Raw genomic sequence first — 10,748 nt, 5'->3', positions numbered from 1 at the left:
GAATTGTGGACACCTGAGGTGAAACACATCTCATCAAAAAAGATATGTAAAGACTATGGCCTTGGTTAATCAGTCACAAGTGTTTTGAATCTGATATTTAAAGCCATTGAAGAAAGAGTTCAAATGTGGTTGCTTGTGGGGTTGTTGCCATTTTCGTTTGCATAAATCTGTTGTAATAACATTAGAATGTCCAGTGTTTACATCTTCCTGAATAAAGCTGAAATGACACTTACAACAATACCATGATACAACTGTCACCACAACCACCACATAAGAACAAATTGAAACAAATAATGAAATGGTAAGAAAAGGATCAGAATTTACTGACCATATGAAGCAGTTAACACAGCTGGAGCTGAGGGTTTGAATCCCATGCGTGGTGGCACAATTCAGCTAACTGCCCCAGTATTCACTAGATTGGTATAAGAAATGGAAGATGTCAGGAATCTCTCACCTATAGATCTTGTGTGGAATAACAAACAAGTGAAAACCAGCTAAAGTGACTGGATTAGAAAGCATTCTGCATAAAAGGAAACACATAAGGGAAGTTGATGATGTGTTTGTGTTGTACAGCAATGAAGTTAGAGGTGGGTATTTGTATGTGTCCGTTAGTCTGTCCGTCTATCTGTCTGTCTACTGCATCTCTCTCTGTTCAAGACCCTTGGGATACTATAGCAAAATATGCATAAAAGGCTTAGGTTATCTATCTATTACCAGTAGGCTAGATATGCATTTCTGCCTCAATTCCCCTCTTCAATGATGACATGTATTTTGTGTTGAAAAATGTATGCACTCACTAACTGTAAGTCGCTCTGGATAAGAGCGTCTGCTAAATGACTAAAATGTAAAATGTGTTCAATGACAGATGTTGACATGAAAATCAACAATGAGTGCAGAACTAGAGGGTCTACAATCGTTATATGTGTAGCACATACAAACACTTGCCATGCACTGTGTATTCATTCGGGTGTGCGCGTACTCCCATGCGTGCCACCCGTGTGAAAAATAGGTTTTAAGCACACTTGTTCTGACGTCACTTGCATCGATATTTTTGCATTTTCCTTCTGGTTGTACATCGTTGTTGTCACCGGCAAAATACTCAATACTCTCAAGGAATACAATGCAATATTTGGATCAAGTCTTTCGCGCTAGATACCTAAATACGCACAAAAAAAATTATTTTACCATTCGGTTTTGCGGTTGGCTTCTATAGTGATTTGGTGCGCGAGTGACTGGCTGCAGTAGAGCCGTTCATTCAACACAAGCGCGACACTTGGCGATGAAGCTGAAATCACCAGCTACAGAAGCGTAATCTCTTACATTGCCAAAATTACGGGCGGAATTAAATACAACTCTCTGTCTCCGGCCTCTCAAAGGAGAGACAGGAGGTTCATCATGTCTGCTAAAGAGAGATTAAAAGGGAAGGTGACCAAAGACAGCGTTACCTTGCTGCCTTGTTTCTATTTCGTTGAGGTAGGTGAGTTTTACCATTCCGCGACAGCTCCAATGCGCTTGAACCGCTGGCGCTGGAGTAGCCTAGACAAACAATGTGTTTTGAATGAATATGCGGTGACTGACAGCGGAAAAGCAACGAAATACAGCTGTATCATATTTGTATAGCCTACAGGTAGCCGCGCAGAATGTGTGTCATTTTCAGTCACGGTACTGTGCATTGGTATGGCAGTCACGTTCAAGGCTAGGATTAATGATGAGGTTGCCCTAAAACTACTTATTCAAGGTTAACGAGCTGGCGGTGGTGGCTCTCGTCATGTCTTTCTGTCATGTGTCATCACAGATTCATACAGTAGCCTATCAAGTGAAGTATTGAACATGATAAATAATAAATAATTTCACTCTCATCTTGTGATCCGAATACTCACATCATTCTTGTTTCATCTCTGTTTCATTGATTATAACTCAACACCCACATCATTTAGAGAATGTTCATAAAAACTAATTGGACTATGCAAAAATGACTACCAAAGAATGCTGCGTTCAAGAAACAACAGGAATGAAACATGTTTAGCCTTGTTTGTTTTCTCCAAAGCAGTGATCATGGATGATGAAACTGGAAATCATGAATATTAATATGCCATGTTAGTTTATGCAGGCCTACTGTTTTAAACAGCCTGTTACACCTAAGTCAAATATTAATGTGGCCAAGGATTGGTTCATTCATTTGCATGTTGTGTGATTAGAGGCCTAATGAAAAGAAAGGTATTAATGGCATCTGCTGAATCTGGGAGTTCTCCATGGCACTGAACACTACTGTGTAGTTACAAACCATTACTGTGAGTTTGATGATGCTCCAACAAATATGTAGGCCATGTTTTTCATTTATTATAGATCAATTGATGATTAACTATAGATGATTACCTGAAAAGAACATCAGGTTGGTCTTTGAAATAATGGATTTCAGAATCAGAATCACCTTTATTCGCCAAATACATTTACACATACCCATAATTTGCCTTGGTGAGAAGGTGCTGCCAGCAATATACAAACAGAGTACAGACACAAGTCCACATAGACATCATATAGAATATACAATATCAGAACACTAACCATAAAACATAAAACTCTAGAGTATATTATAGGCTGATTACAGTGGGAATATACCATTTACAGATGGGATATATCTATATAAGCAGAGGGAGGGATGTTGCTGTGTCGAATATATACAGTGCATATACAGTGTTGTGCTGAGGTGTACATTGTGCCATTGCAGTATAGTGCAGATTGGTATTCGAGGTCATTGATGACAAGGTGCAGTAATCGGCCCAATGCAAAGTCACTTAATCCCTATGAGCCCGATGGCCGGTTGAGGAGGGCCACAGCATGGGGGAAGAAACTGTTCAGGTGGTGGGCGGTTTTGGTCATGATTGGCCTAAACCGTCTGCCAGAGAGGAGTCTTTGAAATATGGGGTGTCCATGGTGGGCAGGGTCGGCGATGATCTGACCTGCACGCTTCCTTATCCTGGAGGCGTGCAGGTCCTTGATGGAGGGCAGGTGACAACCGATGACTTTCCACAGACCGGACGATGCACTGCAGTTTGCCCTTGCAGTGGGCAGACGCAGACCCAAACCAGGTGATAGAAAAGGTGAGGATGGACTCCTTTGGTCACATTTTCCCCCTATAGTAGGCTATATGGCCTGGTTCTTGGATGTACACATTGGAGAGGGCTAGATGCCCATATTAAGCAGGACAAGCTTTCTCATGGGGCTTCTAAAGTGCAGGCAGGAGGGTTGAAATGCAAACATGTCATTGACATGCAGAGGTTCTCTTCACTTTGTCCGTCAAAGAGATGGAAGTCAACACTGACTTTGGTTTTACTCACTATTGGAAACATAAGCCCTACAGATATGAGTTGAGGATGAACAACATAAATGTCCTGCTAACTTGTGAGTTGGATGTGGCTCTGACTATTTAACTGGCCACAACTCCATATTAAGAAGGTCTTCCTAATGTTTGGTATACGCAGTGTATGTCTGGATTGGAGAATATGTGGGCTGTGCAGGCTTAAAGGCCCAGTGCAGTCACAAACTAGATTTACGTGTGTTTTATATATATTTCCACACCATGAGGTTGGAATTAGAGCTGTTTAAAAAGACCGCCTGAAATTTCAGCCTGTTTTGGTGGGGTGGAGTTTTGGCCTGCCTGGTGACATCACCTGGTGGTAAATAGTATTTATATTATGTTAATAGACCTATAAGAAAGGGAGTTCCAAACCTCTCTGCCAATAACAGCTAGTTTTCAGTTTTTCCCTCCCCACTCAGACAACTCCCAGATAGTCCTAGCAACATTTTTGATTGAGAAATTGTTCTTTACTAAGAAGCTATTTTTGTTTGTTATTGACCATTTTGATTGAAAATAATCAAAGTAAGGTACTTAATTGTTACCCAGAAAATATTTGATATTGAGATAAAAACGGCTGCATTGGACCTTTAATGGTCCAACTCATAACAGAGCTGGCTTTAGTTCAATAGTAGCCTCTGCTGAGTCCCCAACAACCGGATGTTCCGGTTTTCAGGGGAAATGGAAATAGAGCCTGTGATGCAGTTTTCGCTTTTGGTCATTAAACTCTTACCCTACGAGGTCCGGAGCCTGCTGGTTTTCTGTTCTACCTGATAATAAATTGCACCCACTTGGTGTTCCAGGTCTAAATCAGTCTCTGATTAGAGGGGGGAAATGAAAAAAAAAGCATTGGAACTGGCTTTGAGGTCCAGAGTTGAGTTTGAGGGATGTAGGATCTAGTGTCAGGCATTTATTTTATGCCTGCTACGTTAGGTTAGTTCAATAGTTAATTCCATTCCATACCATTGTTGGAAGCAGTGACTGTAGTGGACGGCAATGCTGGCTTTTGGCCAAATTTGGGTTCCCTTCTCCATCCCCAAATATGCCCAACATGTCTGGTATCAGTAAAAAGTCAGTGGAAAGGTGAGAATAAATAAGATACGAGTAATGAAAATGGAGAACCACACAGTGGTACACAGTGTATAATGTCAGCAGAGTGTTCTCTGTTCCAGCCTCTTTCTTCCTCTATTCTCTTCTCTTTAGCTGATGTCGACTGTGTTTACTATGCTTGAGTAAGCATTAATAACCTCAACAGGATATGAATAAAGGCTAACTCTCTGTCTATGTGTGACAATAACAAGAAGGATAGCCCTGGGTAGGCGAGAGAGAGAGAGAGAGAGAGAGAGAGAGAGAGAGAGAGAGAGAGAGAGAGAGAGAGAGAGAGAGAGAGAGAGAGAGAGAGAGAGAGAGAGAGAGAGAGAGAGAGAGAGAGAGAGAGAGAGAGAGAGAGAGAGAGACATTATGAAAATTGGAAACATGAAAAGTGGAAACCACGAACTCAATTCATGTTGAATACCTTCATAAAAGGTATGGTGACTATTTCTTCAGAGCTACAGTAAGGAAAGAAGAATGTTGCTGTTAAGCCATTGGTCGCTCAACCGGGGAAACTGCATTATTGTAACATAAATATACATATTCCATGTGACGCTGCATTTTTTACATTTGCCCTTAGGTGGGGAAAAACCCACTGTTGCCCCTTCTTCAGACAATTTACATTGATGTTCATTTACGATTGCTTAAGGACAGGCAAGATGATCGTGCAGATCATCATTCAGTTAACTTCTTTATGGAGCTCAATTAGTAAATTAACTGGTGTCGTCATAATGAGCAGAGAGCCTACACAGAACCTGGATTGCAGTCATAGAACAGATGCAGGAACAGACTTCCATGATAAGCTCTTATTAAACGAGCATGAGGTTGCAAAGTGCTATCAGTATGGTGGGCAACCATGTAGCACAGCTCCTAAGGTGTTTGTTTGTGATTAGGTTTATACCCATAGTTTTTAGGCAAATGTAAGATGCTTCAGAAATGAATGGATGTGGATGGATGGATGGATGGATTGGGCATGTGATGAACAATATGGTAATTATCGAGAAGCAGAAATTGTGGCACTGTGGTTTATAGGCCTATTGTATATATCTCCTTCGTCATCATTCATGTTATGGAAGGGGCTTGCCTTGCGTCCGTTGATTGTCTACTCTACCTGTTGCCGAGTTTATTACTAACATTAGGCTACATATTATGCTGCAGGATTAGCCCAATATTTATAACATTGCAAAGTAATTTAACTAATATAAGTCGCCATTGTTGTGTTTGAAGAAATGTGCAACTTCATTCACCTTGCTTCTGTGTTTGTTTGGTTATACTGTCATGTCAATAATTGCTCCCACACAAGCATGTGGTTTAAGAAACATTACACAGTTCTTAGTTTACATGGTCCGTATTTAGCTATCATTAAAAGTAATAAATTACTCACTTTAGATATGTATACAAATTTTTTTACATGCAGCAATTTTGTGAAATCATACAACATCACTGTATATTAGAGTGACAGAAAAATAACAGGAGCTAAAGCAAGTATTCACTGAATACCACATTAGAATGTTGACAGGAAGGAATGTTCTAAGGAATGTTCCCGAATGTAGATCATTTTGGTAGTGGTTGTCTCAACAGGAGAATGGGAGGCTGGGGATCATGAATCATATTGTGAACGCATCCAAGAGACTGCTGCATTCCCAGTCCCACTCATCCTCAGACATCAAGTGGGATTTGGGGACTTGTTTGGCGAGGTAACACAACAAGTCTGTTTGAAGAACAAGTATTACAGCAACAATAAACTCATTTTACTGTAGTAAATCATGTATTCAAAGTCCATACAGTTTTCCAAAAGTACTGGTTAGTGGCAATAACTAATCTAAAACCAGTGTGAGTTTGACTTCATACTGTAGCTAGCTAGGCCTATCCATCTGAATGCAACAATACAAGATGCTAAGAAGACATTGGATATTGGTAGGTAACAGGAACAGTAGCTAGCTAGACCACTTTATAGATGTTAATTGGCAACTCATTGTGACATTGTTTCCCCCACGTCCGATGTGTGCTTCCGGTCCTAGGGGGAGACAACGTGCTGGATTGGGTGCCCATTCACATTGCCCAGTGTGGAGGTGCCATATTTTGGAGCAGGGGTTTAGTTTCTCTCTGTTTGTTATTTGAGTGTGTAAATCAAATCAAATCAAATTGTATTTGCCACATGCGCTGAATACAACAGGTGTAGACATTACCGTGAAATGCTTACTTACAGCCCTTAACCAACAATGCATTAATTTTTTTATAAAGAAGTAAAATAAAACAACCACAACAAAAAAGTGTTGAGAAAAAAAGAGCAGAAGTAAAATAAAATAACAGTAGGGAGGCTATATACAGGGGGGTACCGGTGCAGAGTCAATGTGCGGGGTCACCGGCTAGTTGAGGTAGTTGAGGTAATATGTACATGTGGGTAGAGGTAAAGTGACTATGCGTAAATAATTAACAGAGTAGCAGCAGCGTAAAAAGATGGGGTGAGGGTGGGGGGGCAGTGCAAATAGTCCGGGTAGCCATGATTAGCTGTTCAGGAGTCTTATGGCTTGGGGGTAGAAGCTGTTGAGAAGCCTTTTGGACCTAGACTTGGCTCTCCGGTACCGCTTGCCGTGCGGTAGCAGAGAGAACAGTCTATGACTTGGGTGGCTGGAGTCTTTGACAATTTTGAGGGCCTTCCTCTGACACCGCCTGGTATAGAGGTCCTGGATGGCAGGAAGCTTGGCCCCAGTGATGTACTGGGCCGTACGCACTACCCTCTGTAGTGCCTTGCGGTCGGAGGCCGAGCAGTTGCCATACCAGGTGGTGATGCAACCAGTCAGGATGCTCTCGATGGTGCAGCTGTAGAACCTTTTGAGGATCTGAGGACCCTTGCCAAATCTTTTCAGTCTCCTGAGGGGGAATAGGCTTTGTCGTGCCCTTTTCACGACTGTCTTCGTGTGTTTGGACCATGATAGTTCGTTGGTGATGTGGACACCAAGGAACTTGAAGCTCTCAACCTGTTCCACTACAGCCCCGTCAATGAGAATGGGGGCGTGCTCAGTCCTTTTTTTTTTTCCTGTAGTCCACAATCATCTCCTTTGTCTTGGTCACGTTGAGGGAGAGGTTGTTATCCTGGCACCACACGGCCAGGTCTCTGACCTCCTCCCTATAGGCTGTCTCATCGTCGTCGGCAAACTTAATGATGGTGTTGGAGTCATGCCTGGCCATGCAGTCATGGGTGAACAGGGAGTACAGGAGAGGACTGAGCATGCACCCCTGAGGGGCCCCCGTGTTGAGGATCAGCGTGGCAGATGTGTTGTTACCTACCCTTACCACCTGGAGGCGGCCCGTCAGGAAGTTCAGGATCCAGTTGCAGAGGGAGGTGTTTAGTCCCAGGATCCTTAGCTTAGTGATGAGCTTTGAGGGCACTATGGTGTTGAACGCTGAGCTGTAGTCAATGAATAGCATTCTCACGTAGGTGTTCCTCTTGTCCAGGTGGGAAAGGGCAGTGTGGAGTGCAATAGAGATTGCATCATCTGTGGATCTGTTGGGGCGGTATGCAAATTGGAGTGGGTCTAGGGTTTCTATTGTTTTGGGTTGAGGTATGGTTCTATGCTATTATTAGGAGTGTAAAATCTGTGATGTATTTTAGAAAGATAATGTCACCTCTGTAGAAGTGAGTTGGTTTGACCCGTTCCAGTTGGAGAGTTAGCAACTAGGATACATTTTTGACAGTTTGTTTCAGACCTTCAGGGCTGGAGGAAAAGGGTAGACTGCTAAAAGTTATCTGCGTGTCCCTCTGCAATAGTAATAATGCTTGTTATGAGTGCAGCTTTAAAGTAAAGGAGCTGTAGGACACTGTGAAATGTTTACAAGACAGTTATTCTAGCTTTACTTATTTTCTAGGATCCACTTTGTAAAATATAAAGTTGACAGCCTACCACTATAATCTTGCTGTAAATAAAACAGCAGACTCCTAACTTAACTTTTTCACAAGACCACATAATCTGAAACAGGTACTTTGCTTTCTAAATCCACTGTCGATGAGTTCTGATTATTTTGAGCATAAATCGTAGGTAGACATTGTGGTTTTGGTTGTATTAGTAATAGTAGCCTTTTTTACAAGGAGCATGTGTGCGCCTAAATTGAAAAATGTAGGGGCACACAAAGAAATGTAGGAGCACAATGAACAATATTTGAGATATTAAAGCTAGAAAACGTAATTTTTCTAGGCGCACTGGTGCTTCTAGATTACATTTTCAGATCGCACAGCAAAGTATTTAGGCACATATGCGAGTAAAATGGTTGACTGTACAGCCCTCGTATCATTGTCAGCTGTTGCAGTGGTTGGTACAGTTATTATATCAATCGTGATCTTCATTATATTAGCAAAGCCATTATCATTCTAATCTAGACTGTATTGATTATAGCACTGGCATATTAGCTGATTAAAATGCATGAAGAAGATGAAGCAACCCATTGACTGGATAGAATGAGACTGTCATGCTGCAGAATGAGACTGTCAACCTTGGGGTTGAAGAAGCGTTAAATTACTTGAATTAGAGCTCATTCAATGCATGAAGCTGGAGAAACCCACATGAGGGATAGGGGAGTGGAGTGTTTCCTTACTATGTAACCTTTGCATTACTATGTGACCTTAACTCTGGGCCCTAGTGGTAGCCTAGACTGTATCCAAGGCACAGTGTTCTAGTCAGTCAAGAAAACCCCAACACTATAGTTCTGTGTTCATCCACCAATAAGAGTCCCTCCTACTATATTAACACCTCCACCCCCATCAACAGAGAATTGTTCCTCTCACTGGTGTAAGATCTGTAAATGCCATCAGCTCCTGAAGATTCCTTTGGTCAGCTGCAAAAAGATAAACATTTCCCTTCAAATGTATTTTCCCTTCAAATGTTACACTTCCATTGTTTTTTATCAATAGTCCTTACTCATTCTCAACAGATTGCATGCTATGCCATTCTGTTGCTGTTGTAATAATGTGTAATCTCCGTTGCAAGAGGCATATGGAAACTGCCTGTGTGATATCTGTAGAAACCCAGTTCTCACAGAGCACTCAGATTTTTCTGAAGTGGAGAGAACTATAAATGGAGAATAAATGGAAAATCTACCCTGTGTAATCACTGCTTTCATAAGCCACTCATTTTGTGTTCTCCGTGTTCAGTTCATTATGTTATTTTGGTTCTGTGTGTACTATGCAATGCGGTACAAAGTGTTTTTGTGCTTGGGTAACAGTTGGTTATCAACAAGCACTAAGGGTAAAGCGCTTAAGACTGCGGAATTCTGTTGTGGTCCAATCACTCTTAGCACAATAGTGTTTAATATCAAACCACTTATCATTATTGTATTCTTTATGTTTCTTAGTTTGCTAAATTAAGTCGCTGAATGGAAGCAGTGGCCCCTTTGTGGCCCTGTCTGGAAGATCATTTCAGTTTAAAAGGCAAAAATCTCAGTGCTCAGGAAGGATGTCATTTTGAAGAATAGTGGGTTGTATTTTGGATGGCTTGTCCGACATGGCTCTTATAGTAGTTTGCTTTCTGTCTGCTGCTTGCCATATGTTATCATGACAGCTTCTAACCTGTCTCTCATTTCTCTCTTTCTTTCTTTCTCAAACATCTGTCTATCGCCCTCCTCTGCTTTATCTCTCTCTTTCTCTTTCTGTCTTCCTCTATCCTCCTCTCAACCTCATCTCTCTCTCTGTCTTCCCTACCACTCCCCCTCTCTCCCTCCCCCCTCTCTCTCTCCCTCCCCCTCTCTCCCTCCAGCTCCCGATCCTGGCCTCCTCTGTGGTCAGCCTGTATTTCCTGGAGCTGACCGATGTGTTCAAACCGGTGCGGTCGGGTTACAGCTGCAATGACCGCAGTCTGAGCATGCCCTACATCGAGCCCGCTGAGGAAGTCATCCCTTTCCTCATGCTCTTCAGCCTGGCCTTCGCTGGACCTGCAGCTACGGTCAGTATAACCACAAACCTCATTCTCTAGCTCCGTATTGGTTGCCTAAAGGATGTAGCATCATAGGTTCCAGATCTGTTTTTGCTGTCTTACCAACTCCTAGTCAAGCCAAACAATGACCATAGAAGTTGGAAAGACAGTACTATCAGATCTGGGACCAGGCTAGTAGCATCAGTGTGCTCTTCAATTTACTCTCATGCCGGTGTTAGGTGAACTCACAGTCAGTGTTTCCCCAAATGTATTCTGAAGTGATCACTTCTTAGGGTTTAGGGCCTGTGTGCTGGAAAACTCACTCTGTCCTGGTTTACTCACTGTGTGTGTGCTTAGTCCCCCTCTAAGGGTTCAATATTCAGTGTGCCAGCTAA

General features: G+C 42.1%; 1 protein-coding gene and 1 pseudogene across 1 annotated transcript in view; one reads left to right on the top strand and one right to left on the bottom strand.

Moving 5' to 3' along the window:
- The first annotated feature begins 1,146 nt into the window (after nt 1–1,146).
- Nucleotides 1,147–10,748, top strand: part of LOC121535101 (2-lysophosphatidate phosphatase PLPPR4-like) — a 29,490-nt gene continuing 19,888 nt past the window's right edge. The window contains exons 1-2 of the mRNA XM_045206258.1: nt 1,147–1,473; nt 10,198–10,383. Of these exons, the coding sequence (XP_045062193.1) occupies nt 1,396–1,473; nt 10,198–10,383 (264 nt within the window). The 5' untranslated portion in view covers nt 1,147–1,395. The remainder of the gene's footprint in view (nt 1,474–10,197; nt 10,384–10,748) is intronic.
- Nucleotides 6,002–9,987, bottom strand: LOC121534762 (annotated as a pseudogene).

This window comes from Coregonus clupeaformis, chromosome 21, assembly GCF_020615455.1.
Source record: "Coregonus clupeaformis isolate EN_2021a chromosome 21, ASM2061545v1, whole genome shotgun sequence".
In the NCBI taxonomy this organism is placed as follows: Eukaryota; Metazoa; Chordata; class Actinopteri; order Salmoniformes; family Salmonidae; genus Coregonus; species Coregonus clupeaformis.
Note: the sequence above shows the minus strand (reverse complement) of the source record. Positions and strands in the feature narration are given on the sequence as shown.